The following is an 18,552-nucleotide window of genomic DNA, read 5'->3' as shown; positions in this document are numbered from 1 at the left end:
ACAAGACATGATAAATTTAAAGAAAGGAAAAGTTATATTGTTGGCATGTTCCTCAACAAATGTTTAGGGGCTAGCTTAATCCATTCATTCTCACAGAGAGCCTATTCTTATGGTATATAGAAATTTGGGTCTCTCGTGTTTTGTTTGTTTTTTCCTTTCTTATTATGTGCTTGTTTTTATAAATTAAAAAATATGTCTGAAATCACTTGGAGGTGATAAACTGCCATGGTCCTAATGTTGTCTGAGGCTTCTACTCATTATATTCATTTGCTGGATAAAGGAGCAGAGAGTAGAAGGAGAGCTCAATTCGAATAATTATAAGAGCTTTTTTTGAGACACTAAAGGGTAATAAGTAGAGTCTAGTTTCTTTAAGGATATGCTTATCATGCTAATAGTAGAGCAAGTAATGGAAATGCATTTTCTTCATATTAAAAATCATCTCTGGGCTTCCTGGTGGCGCAGTGGTTGAGAGTCTACTTGCCGATGCAGGGAACACGGGTTTGTGCCCCGGTCCGGGAAGATCGCGCAAATGCCCGGAGCAGCTGGGCCCATGAGCCATGGCCGCTGAGCCTGCGCGTCCAGAGCTTGTGCTCCGCAATGGGAGAGGCCACAACAGTGAGAGGCCCGCGTACTGCAAAAAAATAAAAAAACATCTCTTTATTTGATTTGGGATATTCATTTTCTTTTTGCAGTCTTTTTTTATTGTTTTATTCTGCGGACACTTGGGAAGTTTCTCCTATGAAGGATTTCTTTGATATAGAATTTAATAAATGTATTGAAATAAAAGGTAAACATTTTATATTACATCATGGGTGATTTTCTCACTAATTTGTATGTATGTAAGCAGGTGACTGGAGGAGGAGACACTAGCAAGAGTTCAACTAGAGGTATGTATTGAAGTTCCTTAAATTTTAGGAGTAATTGTTGCTTTTTCAGAGAATTATATTAACAATTTCTTTAAACCTAGGCTCACTGAATCCTGAAAATCCTGTTCAAGTAAGCATGGACCAGTTAACTGCAGCAATTTATGATCTTCTCAGACTCCATGCAAATTCTGGTAGGGGTTCTGTAGACTGTGCCCACAGTAACAGGAACATCAAGGAAGCATGGACCACAATGGAACAGCTCCAGTTTACAATTTTTGCTGCACATGGAATTTCGAGTAACTGGGTATCAAAGTAAGTAACTATTTAAAAGGAGATATGTATAGCTTCACCTAGAAGCTAATCTAATCTTGAAAAATGTCAGCATCCACTGTTACCTTGGCATTTAAATGGATGATACATGATCCACCAGATACCTTTGTGGTTTTCCTAAAAATTACAGAGATGTTTAATGCTCCTCCAATAAAAAATATCACCCCCACTACATACAGAAAAGGCAGGAAAATATGTTTAAACTTACAAGGGCAAATGCTAGTTAATACATTAGTCAATTTATGACTGCTATTTCTGCCTTTCCTTTAGAACCAGGGTAATGGGACTATAGCACATTTTTGTCCCCTCTTTAGTAGTTTACAATTTACTCTTTGCTAGACTTTGAAGTATGCAAGAGCATATTTCTTCTATTGAATTTTTAATATGGGTTTTTCCTTTTTGATTTTTTTGTCAGTGCCAAAAAGTTTGCCACCTTCAACTTATTTGGAAAAGACTAGTATAAACTGAAAAGCCCAAATTGAATTTTTTTTTTTTTTTTTGCGGTGCACGGGCTTCTCACTGTTGTGGCCACTCCCGTTGCAGAGCACAGGCTCCAGACGCACAGGCTCAGCGGCCATGGCTCACGGGCCCAGCCGCTCCGCCGCATGTGGGATCCTCCCGGACCAGGGCACGAACCCGTGTCCCCTGCATCGGCAGGCGGACTCTCAACCACTGTGCCACCAGGGAAGCCCACAAATTGAATTTTTTTTTTTTTTTGGCGGGCCCCGGGCTTCTCACTGTTGTGGCCACTCCCGTTGCAGAGCACAGGCTCCAGACGCACAGGCTCAGCGGCCATGGCTCACGGGCCCAGCCGCTCCGCCGCATGTGGGATCGTCCCGGACCGGGGCACGAACCTGTGTCCCCTGCATCGGCAGGTGGACTCTCGACCACTGCGCCACCAGGGAAGCCCCCCAAATTGAATATTTTTAATGAAATTGTTTTATAATAGCTATATATATATATATATATATAATAGCTATAAAATAAAGTCTAGTTATAGATACCAAACAAATTCTGCTTTAGAACATAAACTGAGCATTAGGTAATATATAATATAATGACTTGAAAGTGGTATATTCATTCATTCAGTAAATATTTACTGAGCACCATCTGTGGGCAGTATTCTTAGTACTAGGGATTCAGCAGTAAACAAGGCAGCAAAAAAATCCTTGCCCTCTTGGAACTTGCATTTAAATGGGTACTATTGGTGTCTAAAGGTATTTCATTCTTTTAAATAGTTACAGAGATAATATCCTCCACATTCTCCATACAAAACCATGTATACACACAATTAAATTTAGGGACACTAATGAGGAGAACAAATACTCAGTAGAAAACAACACAGTGATAATTAAGATGGAAAGAAAGTTAATACAGTGCTGTTTTTTTTTGTTGTTGTTTTGGCCATGCCGCACAGCTTGCGGGATCTCAGTTCCCTTACCAGGGATTGAACCTGGGCCACAGTAATGAAAGCTTGGAATCCTAACCACTAGCCCACCAGGGAACTCCCAATACAATGCTGATTTAAAAAGAGGTTGAGGGAATTCCCTGGTGGTTCCAGTGGTTAGGATTCCGTGCTTGTACTGCCCAGGGCATGGGTTCAGAGTTCCTTGTTGGGGAACTAAGATCATGCAAGCTGAGCGGCGTGGCCAAGAAAAAAAAAAGGAGGAGATTGAGAAAAGCAATTAAATAGTTAGCTATGTGAACCAGTGAGATTAGATTTGAAATATATTTAGAATGATTAACAGGTTGCATGAACAAAATGGTTAATGGGTAAGCCTAGCAGTAAGTTAGAGTACTTAGTAGAATACAGTTTTATTGAACCTAAAACTCCTGCTCTACAAGATTGCCTGACTGTATTACCCGGCTTTGTACTTGTAGCAGTTAGGGGCTAAATCATTGCTGTCCAGTGAAAGAATGCAATAGCCTCTGTCCCCTTGGATGGAAGCCTCCTAATAGATTAGGAAGACTGGCTCAGTGCAAGTCAGGCCCATGCGCCATTAATATGCTAAACTGACTCTATTTCAGTGGCTTAGCAAAGGAAAATAGCACCTAGGGGAGATAAATGTTTGTACTATTACTTCCTAGAATTTACCTAGAAATGAAGAATTATTCAGTGTCATTTAACTAAAATCTAAAGCTAGTAACTAACTGAGCACAAAATTGAGATAAATTCTCCAGCTGGTATCAGTATGGCTCCTTTAGACTGGCACCTAGTGATATATGTTCCCTTCGGTATTCCCTTTGCTATGCCTCTATTTTTGTAGGATTTACAATAGTTAAATTTTAGATGTTTTTCCATAAATTCAAGTGAATGGTAACCAAATTATTTCAGGTAATAGTCACTTTTAGGTAAGAATGGTTAATGATACATATTTGATTAGTTAACTGATTTGTATTATCAAATAAAAATTAAATTAATCTCTTTTCTCAGTTATGAAAAATACTTCTTGATATGTTCCCTGACTTACAATGGAAAGGATCTTTTTAAACCTATTCAATCAAAGAAGGTTGGCACTTATAAGAATTTCTTCTATCTTATTAAATGGGATGAACTGTAAGTGAAATTTCTGGCTTTTTATTCTTTCAGTATGCTGTGTTCTTTACTTTTAACCATTTATGCATACAGCTTTCAGTTTTAATTACAAGTTCCATTAAAATTCATTAAATTCTTACTGATATCTTAAAGTCTCTTCTAGATACAATTCTATAGAATGGACTGAAATTCTCATTTAAAAATCTGAAATATTCTTTTAAATCTTCATATTGTTAAATTGCAGAAGGTGCCATCAATTCTTCCTAGGCTTTGTCAAGTTAGTTACGTATAATTCTACAAAGATGGTTTTTTATAACATTGCTTTAGTTCAGTATTTATTCTGTAACACTGTATATAGGAAGCCTAGTTCTTGGTTAACAGATTTTAAAAATTACCTTAAATCCATGTACAAGATGATATTTTGCACTGTTAATATTTTTAAAATATTGTCTTCAAACTAAGGGAATGCTTTCATTATTTAGACAAGGAGGCAATTGCAGAACTTTTTACTTTTTATTCTGCATTTATTTAATGGTTCCTATTTTTCTTTTATTTTTTTAATTATAAAAATAGCACATGTCTGTCAAAGCAATCAAATAATACAAAAATGGGGTGGAAAGTGTCACTTTATTTTCAACTCTTAACCATCTCATCGCTCCTCAGAGTGACCACTGTTGGCCTTATGTGTCCTTTCAGATTTAAAAAAAACAAAAACAAAACACTGGTAAACATATGTCTGTCTATGTATGTGCACACATAAATCTCGAATCAGAAATACTCAAACATTCATCTAGCTTTTCCTAAAGGAAATAAAAATGATTATTATTTTGCCTAGAAATTGACATTGCCAGTCTTAAGTAAAAGCATTAACAAATTTTTGAAGAGAGAAATGTTATGTGTTTGAAATTTTAATGAAATTTATTTAAGATTTTTATAGTATTTGTTAGCGAAGCTTACTGCTTAAGTAAAGGTTACTCAGGATTAAAGATTATTTGATGAGCCAAATAAAATACCTAAGATTGTCAGTCTCATTAAAGCATTAAACTTCATATTCAGTCTAATTTGTTTTTTCTATTAATACATTTTCCCCCCATAGAATCATTTTTCCCATCCAGATATCACAATTGCCATTAGAATCACTTCTTCACCTTACTCTTTTTGGAATTTTAAATCAGAGCAGTGGAAGTTCCCCTGATTCTAATAAGCAGAGAAAGGGGCCAGAAGCTTTGGGCAAAGTTTCTTTACCTCTTTTTGACTTTAAACGGTAAGTGTTATTGAGTTGTAATGGTGAGTTACTGTGGACACACCTGCAGCATCAGAATTGGGTAGAGCGTGGAGTGGGGAACAGTGACATACGTGATGAGATAATGAGTTGCCTCATTTTTTCCGATGTGATAAAAGGAGGTCATTTCAGAGACACAGAGGAAACCAAAGTTGTACTGCTATAGTTTGAACATATCTATATGGGTATTCAAAGGATTGTTTGCCACTCACTATTCCAGAAGAAAAGCAGCAGCCAATTCATTCTTTAATTGTAATTTATGGAAAGCATTATGTTATAATACTCGTGGTCTTACAAGTTCCTTTGATATATTTTAAAAACCCACAAACTCCACTTTCCCTCTTTGCATCTCTTCCCCATCCTTCTCCAGTTTAAGCGAGTCTACAACTGCATATTATTCCCTTTACCTAACTGATCTACCCTTACTGCTATGGACCCCTGGCCTTTAATCTTCAAAAGTCCCACATGTATGCAAAATTAATTGATCCTTAGCGTTAAAGGAATTCCTTTTGAGCTTTGTGTCTACTAATAGCCATTGGGATAATGTAGCTGGCCTTTCAGCTGACTATTCTGATAATGATTTAAGTAATAATATGTTCCATGAGACCATCAAGTGTTTTCCTAAATGAAAAAAAAATTTAACTGAATAAGTTTGGAATGTTTGATATAGCACATGATAACATTTTGGAGCATGATAATGGACATTAGCATATTAAAGTATCTCTAAAGTTCTGCAGTCAAGAAGCCTACTGTGTTTAATAATAATATTACTGTAATTACAAATACATAGCATTTACTGTATGCTGGGTATTAGTCTGAGTGCTGTATACATAGCCTTATATACCCCACAACAACCCTATGAAGGTAGGTATTATTATTATCCCTTTTTACAGAGGGGAGAATCAAAGTGCCTTGCCCTTGGGCGCTTAGCTAGTAAGTGGCAGAAGTGGGATTTGAATATAGGCAGTTTGGCCCCAGGGTCTGTGTTCTTAACATTATCCTATATTAGCATTCTCAGACTTATTTGATACCATAGTACTTTTTTTGTTCTAGAATACATCTTTTAAAACATTGTGTCCCATGGGACAGTTTTGGGGAAATGACTTAATAACTGATCTATTTAATCTACAATAAAACAATTAAAAAATAGTTTAAAAATTCTGCTAATCTAGTTCTACTTCCTTTTTCCTCTTAAATGACAAACACAGTTTGAATTTCCAGTAATCATTTTAAAAATCATGTGGTGTTTGAAACACTGACTTCATAAGTTTTGTTTTTGAAATTTTTTTTCTTATGTACTTAAATATAGCATTTATTCACACATTTTTCTTTTCTTATAGTCACTCCCCCTATATGTGAGGAGGCAGATTTTTTTATTCTATAACTTCTGTTGGGCTCAAATTTTATTTGACACCTGACATAATTCTGAACTGCCAAAGGCTAGATAAAAGCAGTTGAAGAAATCGCTATTAGGACTTCCCTGCTGGCGCAGTGGTTAAGAATCCACCTGCCAATGCAGGGGACCTGGGTTCGAGCCCTGGTCCAGGAAGATCCCACATGCCACAGAGCAGCTAAGCCCATGCATCACAACTACTGAGCCTGCGCTCTAGAGCCCGTGAGCCACAACTACTGAGCCCATATGCCACAACTACTGAAGCCCGTGCGCCTAGAGCCCGTGTTTTGCAACAAGAGAAGCCACTGCAATGAGAAGTCCACGCACCGCAACGAAGAGTAGCCCCTGCTTGCCACAACTAGAGAAAGCCCGCACACTGCAACCAAGACCCAACACAGCCAAAAAATTTAAAAAAAAATTGCTATTAATGATGTATATTTAGAACCGTTTGCTAAATATAATCCATGACTACTCTAAAACGGAATATTGGCCACATAAAGGAGAATTGTGTTCTCAATTGTCTTCCCCCCCCCATAAATTTATTTATTTATTTATGGCTGCATTGGGTCTTCGTTGCTGTGTGTGAGCTTTCTCTAGTTGCGATGAGCGGGAGCTGCTCTTCGTTACGGTGTACGGGCTTCTCAATGCGGTGGCTTCTCTTGTTGTGGAGTACGGGCTCTAGGATTGCGGGCTTCAGTAGTTGTGGGACTTGGGCTCAGTATTTGTGGGTTGCAGGCTCTAGAGCACAGGCTCAGAAGTTGTGGCACACGGGCTTAGTTGCTCTGTGGCATGTGGGATCTTCCCAGACCAGGGGTCAAACCTGTGTCCCCTGCATTGACAGGCAGATTCTTAACCAGGGCTCCACCAGGGAAGTCCTCAATTGTCTTTGATAAATTAGTGTCAGGGAATAGTTATGTGAGAAAATTAAATGTAATTACATCATTATCATTAATTTTTATAAATGAGTCAGTTTTGAAAACCTTCGTGCTCTTGAAAGCACCAGGAGTCTTTACTTCATTTGAGAAGTACTATCATTTTTTGCCACTTTTTTTTTTTTTACTATTAATAAATGTTTTTTATTGGATGAATGACATTCTTTCAAAATTCAAAAGAGTAAGGGGAAGGGCAGTTGACTTTTTTTTTATGCGGTACGCTGCCCTCCCACCGCCACGGCCCCTCCCGCCACTGGATGCGCAGGCCCAGCGGCCACGGCCCACGAGCCCAGCCGCTCCGTGGCATGCGTGATCCTCCCGGACCGGGACACGAACCCGTGCCCCCCGTATCAGCAGGCGGAATCCCAACCACTGCGCCACCAGGGAAGCCCCAACTTTTGTTAGACAATTAAATAGTTGCATCCAGCACTCTACTGTTTAAAACAGTGAGCTGAAGCTGTTAATCTTGAGACTTTGACAAGTATTGTAGTCAATCTAGGTAATGTTAGGATTTAACATTCAAAAAATGCTCAGAAATTAAGAGGGAAGCTGATTTTATATTAATACATATAGAGAAAGTGTTAATGATTTAGTCTTTTAACGTACTGTAGTATAGTGGTCAGAAGTCCTGGTCTTGAAATTCTTTTAAAATTAATTTATGTTTAAGGTATAACCTGCGTACAGCCTGATGAAGTTACTATCATGAAAGCCAAATGATTTACAGGCATTTCGGTCAACCTCAATGATAAATGAGTTCTTAACTCATTTTTAAATAAACTGAATCAAGCATTTAAGCTGCTTTTCCTTTATAGTTGTGTCTCAGGATTACCAAATAATTGATGTGAGAAAGTTTTTTACGGAAGGAAAATAGTAGATGCAGCTAATAGATGCAGAAGGAATGACAGAATATCACAGTTTTGCAGCCCCTACTGAAATAGATTTAGGCCAGGAAATCTCAGTCTTGGCACTGTTGACATTTTGGGCCAGGTAATTCTTTGCTGTGGGAGACTGTCCTGTACACTGTGGGATGTTTGGCGGCATCCTTGGCTTCTGCCCACTAAATGCCAGTAGTACCCCCTAGTTGCCAACAAAAAAGTCTCCATACATTGCCAAATAATCCACTGTGGTCAAAAGCATTCTTGGTTGACATTGATTTAAGCAGTGATTTATCAATGCTTGTTTAAAATCATTGTGATTAAGTTTTCTGGAACTTTACAATGGATGATTTAGGCTGATAGCACTTGAACAAACCGATTATCTTCACATCACAGAAGGAGAGATATACCAATGTGTGCTTCTTTATTTGATGCATCAGGAACTAGTGGTATATAATACCACCTACAAAGTATTAAGTATTCTTGCCACATAACTAACCCTGAATCAGATCAAACCTTTAGATCTATTACAGAAAATATAGGAGATAAAGGGACATGCTAAATGATACCAGAGGAATGCACTCAGTAAAATCCAGGATGTAGAAAATTCTCAGAACAGAAGACCTGGATTCTTCAACAAATAATGGGGGATAAAAAAGAAGAATGTATGGATTAAAACAAGAGTTGGCGAACTTTGTTAAGAGGACCACATAGAAGTAGTTGAGGCTTTGTAGGTCATGTAGTCTCTGTCACAAATGTAAAAGCAAAGGCAAAAGCAGTGATAGATAGGCAATATGTAAATGAATGAGTGTGGCTTTATTTTAATAAAAATTTATTTACAAAACAAGGTGACAGTCTGGAGTTTGTTGACCCTTGATTTAAAAGATACTTTAAAAGACATATCAACCAATGCACATGTTGGATCTTGCTTGTATCCTTATTCAAACAAACCAACTGTTAAAAAATTTTTTTATAGACAATCAGAGAAATTTGAGTGCTGAATAGATAGCTAATAACTTTGAGTAATTATTTTTAATTATTTTGTTGTAATTATGTTTAAATATTTATTTGGCTGCACCGGGTCTTAGTTGCGGCACGCAGTATCTTTTAGTTGCGGCATGCATGATCTTTAGTTGCAGCATGCGAACTCTTAGTTGCGGCACGTGGGATCTAGTTCCCTGACCATGGATTGAACCCGGGCCCCTTGCATTGGGAGTGCGGAGTCTTAGCCACTGGGCCACCAGGGAAGTTTCTGTTGCAATTATGTTTAAATTAAAGTGTTTATCATTTAGAGATACATAAAAGTATTTGCAGATAAAATAATATCAGAATTTGCCTTCAAATAATCTAGTTGAAGGTGAGGGTGGTTCTAAAGTAGACAGAATATATGTGTCAAAGATTTTTTCTTTTTTTTTGGCCACCTCGCGCAGCTTGCAGGATCTCAGTTCTCCGAGACTGAACCCAGGCCCCCTGCAGTGGAAGCGCAGAGTCGTAACCACTGGACTGCCAGGGAATTCCTGTGCCAAAGATTCAAAGGCTGTTAACCTGCTAGAGAAAACATTAAGACTGGAGTCTAGTTTTGGAAAGGATATTTGCTGTTTGAATAAAATGAGCAAAGTTTGATGAAGTTTATAGTTTCCTGCTTTTATGTCTCATGTTATTATTCAGAAACTTCTTCTGTGTAAAGATATATCAATATCTTTATTGGTAAATGTTTTTAATTTCAGTAGACGATAAATTGGTAGTCTAGGGCAAGGGTCAGCATACTCCGGACCCCTGCCTGTTTTTTGTAAGTACAGTTTTGTTAGAACACAGCACACATTTTTTGAAATGTGTTGTTCATGGCTGCTTTGGCACTATAGTAGCAGAGTTGAGTGTCTGACAGAGATTGTATAGCCCAGAAAGCCCCAAATATTTGCTGTCTGGCCCTTTACAGAACAATTTGCTGACCCCTGGGCACAAACAGATGAAACTTCTCATCTCAAATGATTAGTGCTTTGGCACAAAGTAGATACTGGTTTTCTTGGCGTGCGTTTTTGTTCTTATGGTAAAAGTCAAGGAGCAGTTATGAAATCCAAACCACCATCTTGAGATGTGTTCCTCTGTAGATGATCTTCAAAGACTATCCTTCACCTTCCTATTTATAGAAGTTGTTTTGGGGACAGGTGACTCTGAGACTTTACCCATCTTGTCTTCTATCCTGAGCCCCGATTCTCGCAAGATAATGTTGCTTCATCTTTCCTCCTTTTGTTCTAACTCCCATACTTCAGTACTTAAATACTGAAGTGAAAGTACACTATGGAGAGTGACTCCTTCTGATATGTTCTTTTTATATAGAGGATGCTTAATAAATATTTGATTATTAACATTTCAAATTCATTACCATGTGTTGTGAGTTTTGAAGTAATTTTTAAGATGAAATCCACAGTATTCTTCTGTTTACATTCATGAAGGTTTTTAACATGTGGAACTAAACTTCTGTATCTTTGGACTTCATCACATACAAATCCTGTTCCTGGAACAGTCCCCAAAAAAGGATATGTGATGGAAAGAATAGTGTTACAGGTAATGATACTTCCTGACACGTGGAAAGGTTCAAATTTGAATTCTTTATGAAAAGTATATGTGTACCATGATCTGGGTTGTTACTAAAGAAGCCTAATTGATCTTGTTTCGATTTTAGGATCTATAATTAATTTAAATGTCAATAAACCATTTCCTATTTCTGAGAAATAGTAAAAGATGCACTTACACCAATCCCAAGTAGTACATGTGCTATTGAGAATTACCAGTAATGTTAATCACTTTTAATAAAAGGACAGAAGCATTAATTTAATATTTGGTATTATCACCCTGATGGCTAAGAAAAATCAAAAACAAGTTAATGTAGCAAATATGTGGACTTTTCAGCTATAATTTAATCAACTTCTGTTAATTTTTAAGGTTGATTTTCCTTCTCCTACATTTGATATCATTTATACCACTCCTCAAGTTGACAGAAGCATTATACAGCAACACAACTTAGAAACATTGGAGAATGATGTAAAAGGGAAACTTCTTGATATTCTTCACAGAGACTCATCACTTGGGTACACTCCTTTGATTTCTGTTTTGCCTGGGTATCTCTTACAATGTAAAGTTCAAGTTAATGGTTTATTAAATGCCCTGATTTAGTTCATGATTTAGTAATGTTCCTGATATGGAAAGTTTTTTTTTTTCCTGGTTTTAATTGTATACAAAGACTATATGACTACATAAAATTTAGAAATTTGTACAGGTCAATTTTTTTACATAATCAAAAGGCAAAGGATAGATTGGGAACTATATATCCTTAATATATGAAGGACCTTTTCTTATAAGTAGAAAAACGGACAACACAGTGGTAGACAAGAATATGAATAGGTAATTCTTTGGAAAAGAAATACAGTACCTTTTAAACATCTGAAAAAATATGTTCAACCTCTCAATAATCAAGGAATTGTAAATTAATACAAGATACCATTTCACACATCAGATTGTTGAAAATTAAAATGTCTCATATAAGGTATTGATGGGAGCAGAAAATGGGAATTATACTGTTGACAGAACTCTAAAAGCTTTTGGAGAGCAATTTGGCAAAATCTATAAAGGTCGCAGTGTCCATAGTCTGTGACCTAACAATTCCACTTCCAGTTAGTTATAGTGTATTTTAGAGAAAACCCTTTTATATTTGCTTGTGGAGACAAGAATATTCATTGCAGTGTTTATTTGGGTTATTGTAAAACTGATAGGGAATGTTCATTAACGGGTTGAATTACAGTACATTTATCCAACAGTACTATGTAACTATTAAGAATGAAGTTATAGCTATATGTACTAATATGTAAGATATTAAATGAAGAAAATAAGTAGCAGGATAGTGTGTATAGTGTGTTACCATTAACATATAGGAAAAAAAGAGAATCTACATACACCTTTGTGTATGCTTCTATATGAATAGACTACCTCTGGAAGAATATACAAGGTTAGGCAGTTGCCACTGGGAGGGGAATTGGAAGGAGAAACTTAATTGTGTGCCTTTTTGCAATACTTGATTTTTTTTTTAGTATTCCATGTGAAATAAATACATTTCAATTCAATGCATGGATTATATACACAGGGGTAGATAGATGAATAGTAAAATATTTCATTCACATAAACATCTGTCATTAACAGTAAATTAGAATTTCCAAGACAAGTTCTTTTTATTTTGAATATTCCTCAAGTGAGCTATATATTCATCTTCTAAAATTTTGTAATAGCATTTGTTTTTGGCATGACATTTGATTTTACTTTTATAAAATGATGAAATCCTTGCTGTCTCTTAGGGTAGGTTCTGCGTATCCAACTCTGATTTCCAGTGCCTGGCATCTGGTTAGAGCTCAATAAATTTTATTGTGCTGAATTATCCTTCTTTTTCTTAACTAAGACTCTTTTACCAAGGCAGAATGATTTCTTTCCATCCCCCAAATTAGGGTAAATTAGTGGTGTTTGCTGTACATTGCGTTTTTCTATTCCAAATTAGTATTAATGATTCTACCAAGAAGTGGCTGTCCTAAAAGGAATAAATTTCTTCTTTGTATTTTTAATCATTGAGATTATAACTGTCATTATGATATCACTAAGAAGTGATTTAATTTTGTTACATATTCAGACTTTCTAAAGAAGATAAAGCCTTTCTGTGGGAGAAACGTTATTATTGCCTCAAATACCCAAATTGTCTTCCTAAAGTACTAGCGAGTGCCCCAAACTGGAAATGGGTTAATCTTGCCAAAACTTACTCATTGCTTTGGCAGTGGCCTCCATTGCACCCACTGACTGCGTTGGAGCTTCTTGATTCAAAGTAAGTTAACTGTGGCTGAATTTATTTGCTCTGTTTTATTGTTTTTCCAGTAAGATATTATGTTGCAGGATTAGTTCCCTTTGTTTTAACATGAAAGCAATTCGATTCAATATAAATGTGTAAATGCATATTTCTATAAACACATCTTTTGTGTTGAGGTTATTAAAAAGGGATATCATATCATTTAAAACTAATCTAGAGAGGTTGTAAATTTTGAATACTTTGTTATATTTTTATGATGTAGGCCAGAATTAATTTTCATAAGGTTTCTAAACAGTCACGAAATTGGATTTGTGTATAGGACACTAAGATTTTCTTCCTAGAAAAAGAGAAGGAACACATTGCTTTTGAATAGCTATTTGAGTATTCTTTGTCAGGAATAGATTGAGATTGTGTTTTCAGGAAAAACAGCTTCATTAGAAAGAAATCGCTCTCAAATCTTGATTTTGTGGTATGCTTCTAGATTTGCTGATCAGGAAGTGAGGTCCCTAGCTGTGACCTGGATTGAGGCTATTAGTGATGATGAGCTAACAGATCTTCTTCCACAGTTTGTGCAGGTGAGTTTTTTACGAGGTTACCTACCCTCCTTACCCTCTCCCCAGTTTGTATGAGTAGGGACTTTGCTAAGGGATCCCCTTTCTGTTTTGATTAAAAGTACTTTTGTTGTGTGGGAATGTTGAGATGTATTGCATTTGGATTTAGTGTGAATTTTTTTGCACTATTATTATCAGCTGCCCTACTTGAATACTGACTATATATATGTACCTGGATTTTTAATTCTTGGGTTTTAATTCTCAGAACAAACCAGACTTGAACTTTTCTTTGATTTTTTTTTTTAATTGGCCTTTTAAACATAGCTAATGAATGTTATGCCCAGGTCTGTACTTTTCTGCTTGATTTCATTAATTTCACCTAAGTTAATTCATCTGTTTCATTTTTATCAGTATCACCTTTCATCCTTGATTTATATAGTTTATCTTTTGATAATTTTATCCTAACAATGTAGTATTGACCACTAGTGATTCTTATTTTTCTTTGCATGTAGGCTTTGAAATATGAAATTTACTTGAACAGTTCATTAGTGCGCTTCCTTCTGTCCAGGGCATTGGGAAATATACAGATAGCACACAATTTATATTGGTAAGATTTAAATTTTCTTAAGTACTTTATTTCTGTCTCTGTTATTTACAGAGATGACACTCAAAGTCTAAACTGTACGCTCGGACTATTTGCTGTTGATACCAGCTGTTTCATTGAAGTCATTATTATAAAGAAGCTAAATTTTTATGTCTTTAGAAATAAAACCAGAAAATAACAAAACCCTCTTGCAAAATTATTTGGCATGTTAGAGCTCTATAATAATGACTGAGTTTTTACTTGCTTATATAGCTTAAAATTAATTCCTGGATACCAAAAATTAAACTTGTTAAATTGATTTTGAGAGACATTAATCTGTTTCTCAGAAGTGGCTGACATAAATATTTTGCTGTATTAGGCTCCTCAAGGATGCCCTGCATGATGCACAGTTTGGTGCCCGATATGAACATGTTTTGGGTGCTCTCCTCTCAGTAGGAGGAAAAGGACTCAGAGAAGAACTTCTGAAGCAGACAAAACTTGTACAGCTTTTAGGAGGAGTAGCAGAAAAAGTAAGGCAGGCTAGTGGATCAGCCAGACAGGTATGTACCCATAGAGGGAACATAACTATTTTGATGTTAAAGGATCTTTACAGTGCTGACAAGTTGTTATTCTTTTTTTTTTTTAATATTTATTTATTTGTTTTGTTGGTTGGTTGTGCCGGGTCTTAGTTGTGGCTCGTGGGCTCTGTAGTTGTGGCACATGGGCTCCTTAGTTATGGCAAGCTGGCTTCTTAGTTGCAGCTCACCAGCTCCTTAGTTGCGGCGCACAGGCTCCTTAGTTGTGGTATGCGAACTTTTAGTTGCAGCATGAGTGTGGGATCTAGTTCCCTGAGCAGGGATCGGACCCAGGCCCCCTGCATTGGGAGCCTGGAGTCTTAACCACTGTGCGCCACCAGGGAAGTCCCGGTTATTCTTTTTCAATAGACATCCAATAGAACTCTAACACATTTACGCTGTTTTGGGCAGATTGAATTCAAAAGTTGCTTAAAACATGTTGGAAAAGATTTTATATCCTAACTCAGTTCCCTTTCATTTCCATGCTTATTAATTCCTTTCTGATCAAAATTGTTCTCTTGAGTTTCTTTTTCATTATTTTGCTTTTTAACATTTTTGTAATTGTAAAGGTAATAGAAGTATGAATTGATGCTAATGTTTAAGAAGTCCAAATGCATAAGTTTATGGATTAAAAAATTAGGACTTTTCCAGTTTCATTTTCTCCCTGTAGGTATCTTGTTCACAGTTAGTTTTATGTCCTGCTTGGTCATTTTATATGACCAATTATATATTTTACACATATATTCACATATATATACAAATGTTTGGAGTTAAAAATTTTTTATAGAAATGTATGTTATTTTTTAACTAGACTTCATTATTTTAACCACTTTAAGGTGTACAGTCCATTGGCTGTTACTGATAGTACATTCACAGTGTTTTGCAACCACCATCACTGTCTAATTCCAGAACATTTTCATCACAACAGAAAGCAAGCCTGCACCCACTAACCCTTTACTTATTATTCCCCTCTCCTCCCAGGTCCTGGTGAGAACTAACCTGCTTTCTATCTCTATGGACTTACCTATTCTGGACATTTCATATAAATGGAATCATGCAACATGTGGCCTTTTGTGTCTGATTTCTTTCACTTAACCTAATGTTTTCAAGGTTCATCCATATTCTAGCATGTGTGTTTATGGCTGAACAATGTCCCATTGTATAGATAATACCATATTTTGTTTATCCATTCATCAGTTGATGGACATTGGGCTTGTTTCTATTATTTGACCATTAATGAATAGTGCTGCTATAAATATTTGTGTATAAGTTTTTGTTTGAACATCTGTTTTCACTTTACCTAGGAGTAGAATTAGTGTATCATATAGTAATTCTATGTTTTTTGAAACTGTTACCCAAAGTAGCTTCACCATTTTATAATTCCAGTATAATACTAGTAATGTATGAGGAGTCCAGTTTCTTCATATCACCACCAAATTTGTTATTCTCCGTGTTTTTAAACTGTAGTCATCCTAGTGGATGTGAAGTAGTATCTCATGGTGGTTTTGATTTGCATTTCCCTAATGACTAATGATTTGGGGCACATTTTCATGTGTTTCTTGGCCATTTGTATATCTTCTTTGGAGAAATTTCTTTTCTAAGTCCTTTTTAATTGGTTTTTTTGTTGTTGAATTGTTAGAGTTCTTTATGTATTCCAGATACTTAGACCCCTATCAGATGTACTGTTTGCAAATATTTTCTCCCGTTCTGTGTATCATCTTTCTATTTCCTTCATAATGTCCTTTGATGCACAAAAATTTTACATTTTATGGTCTAACTTATTTTTTTGTTGTTGTTGCTTGTGCTTTTACTAGCATATCCAAGAATTCGTTGTCAAATAGAAGGTCACAATGAGGTACACCTATGTTTTCTAGGAGTTTTATAGGTTCACTCTTAAAAAGTCTTTGATCCATTTTGAGTTTTTTTTTTTTTTTTTTAATATTCTATGAGCTAAGGGTCCAACTTCATTCTTTTACATGTGGTTATCCAGGTGTTGCTGCACCATTTGCTGAAGAGACTATTCTCTCCTATTGAATTATCTTGGCACCCTAGTTGAAAATCAGTTGACCATAGTTATATGGGTTTATTTCTGGACTCTGAATTCTATTCCATTGATCTATATGTCCCTCCTTATGCTATACTGTTTTCATTACTATAGCTTTGTAGTAGGTTTTGAAATCAGGAATTTGAGTCCTCCAACTTTTACTTTTTCAAGATTGTTTTGGCTGTTTGGAAGTCCCTTACAATTCTGTGTGAATTTTAGTATCAGCCTGCCCATTTCTGCAATAAAGGCAGTTGGAGTTTTGATAAAGATTGTGTTGAATCTGTAGATTGATTTGGGAAATGTTGCAGTCTTAATAATATTAAGTCTTACAATTCATGAACATGGGATATCTTTCCATTTATTTAGATCTTTAATTTCTTTCAGCAATGATTTTTTTTTTTTGTAAATTGCTTTTTTTTTTTTTACTTTATGTTGGAGAATTCATGTAAGTACATATAGTTACACTTCATGTTTCTTAATGAGTACATGGTATTACATGGTATTACAAGGTATCTTAGCATAAATTATGAACTATTACCTCTATGTAGGTTGTTTATACATTTTTCTTTTCTCAAACAGTTCTGTGATGAATTTTAATATATAAGTGTTTGCCCCTTTGCTAGTATTTCTTTTTTTTCCTTTTTTTTTAAACATCTTTATTGGAGTATAATTGCTTTACATTGTTGTGTTAGTTTCTGCTGTATAACAAAGCGAATCAGCTATACGTATACATATATCCCCATATCCCCTCCCTCTTGCGTCTCCCTCCCACCCTCCCTATCCCACCCCTCTAGGTGGTCACAAAGCACTGTGCTGATCTCCCTGTGCTATGCAGCTGCTTCCCACTAGTGCTAGTATTTCTTCATAGGATATTCCTACAGATGAAATAATTGAATCAAGAGCTTTGTATATTTTTAGTTATAATAGTTTATATTAGATTCCAATAACAAAACAAAACAAAACTTACCAGTATACACCTCCCTCCCCACCAGTAGATTATGAAAGTATCTGTTTCCCACCTTGTTGCCAGCACTGGATGTTATCTTAAATTTTTTGTCTCTTAGATAAAAATTGGCGTCTCGTTATTGCTTAATTTCTATTTGTTAGTGAGTATTAACTAATATGTTAAATATGACCATATGTAATTCCCCCTATGTTTATAGCCTTTGCTATAATTTTTATTTTTATAGTAAAAATTAACTCTCTTTGGCAACAACTTTTTTGACCATTTGACAATTGGACATTTAAAAAATTGAGTCCATATCATATTTTTGTTGTCTTATAAAAAGGTCTTCATTTTCATTACGTACTTAACAGTATCGGTTTCTTTTCATAGGTTGTCCTCCAAAGGAGTATGGAACGAGTACAGTCCTTTTTTCTAAGAAATAAATGCCGTCTCCCTCTCAATCCAAGTCTTGTGGCAAAAGAATTAAATATTAAGGTGACATACAATGCTTATAAGTTCATATTACATTTTCAAATAATGTGTAGGAAGAAGGCAAATGGGCAGGTGTGCTTAAGGCAAATGCAGATAAAATCTGCATAGGTTGGTTATAAGTACTTATGGATGTATGTTTGTGTAAGATCCATATTTATCTCAGTATTGATTACACCATTCCTGAAAGAAAAAACAGTGTATAAATATTTACTGCCTTGAAATAAATTATTTTTTGCTATGGTGTAATAGCTGCATATGTTGTAATTCCAGTGGTAAAAGTACCCAGTCACAGGTAGGCAGTATT

The 18,552-nt window shown here is 35.8% G+C and overlaps 1 protein-coding gene across 1 annotated transcript in view; it reads left to right on the top strand.

The window, feature by feature from the left end:
• PIK3C2A (phosphatidylinositol-4-phosphate 3-kinase catalytic subunit type 2 alpha) overlaps positions 1-18,552 on the top strand; it is a 101,944-nt gene that overhangs the window by 66,387 nt on the left and 17,005 nt on the right. Inside the window, exons 11-21 of the mRNA XM_007448588.1 lie at positions 848-887; positions 968-1,178; positions 3,631-3,753; positions 4,829-4,996; positions 10,668-10,779; positions 11,158-11,303; positions 12,887-13,075; positions 13,539-13,632; positions 14,121-14,215; positions 14,571-14,751; positions 18,147-18,251. Coding sequence (XP_007448650.1) covers positions 848-887; positions 968-1,178; positions 3,631-3,753; positions 4,829-4,996; positions 10,668-10,779; positions 11,158-11,303; positions 12,887-13,075; positions 13,539-13,632; positions 14,121-14,215; positions 14,571-14,751; positions 18,147-18,251 — 1,464 coding nt within the window. The remainder of the gene's footprint in view (positions 1-847; positions 888-967; positions 1,179-3,630; positions 3,754-4,828; positions 4,997-10,667; positions 10,780-11,157; positions 11,304-12,886; positions 13,076-13,538; positions 13,633-14,120; positions 14,216-14,570; positions 14,752-18,146; positions 18,252-18,552) is intronic.

The sequence above is a fragment of the Lipotes vexillifer genome, unplaced genomic scaffold, assembly GCF_000442215.2.
Source record: "Lipotes vexillifer unplaced genomic scaffold, Lipotes_vexillifer_v1.1 scaffold519, whole genome shotgun sequence".
NCBI lineage: Eukaryota > Metazoa > Chordata > Mammalia > Artiodactyla > Lipotidae > Lipotes > Lipotes vexillifer.
This window is presented reverse-complemented; position numbering and strand designations above follow the sequence as displayed.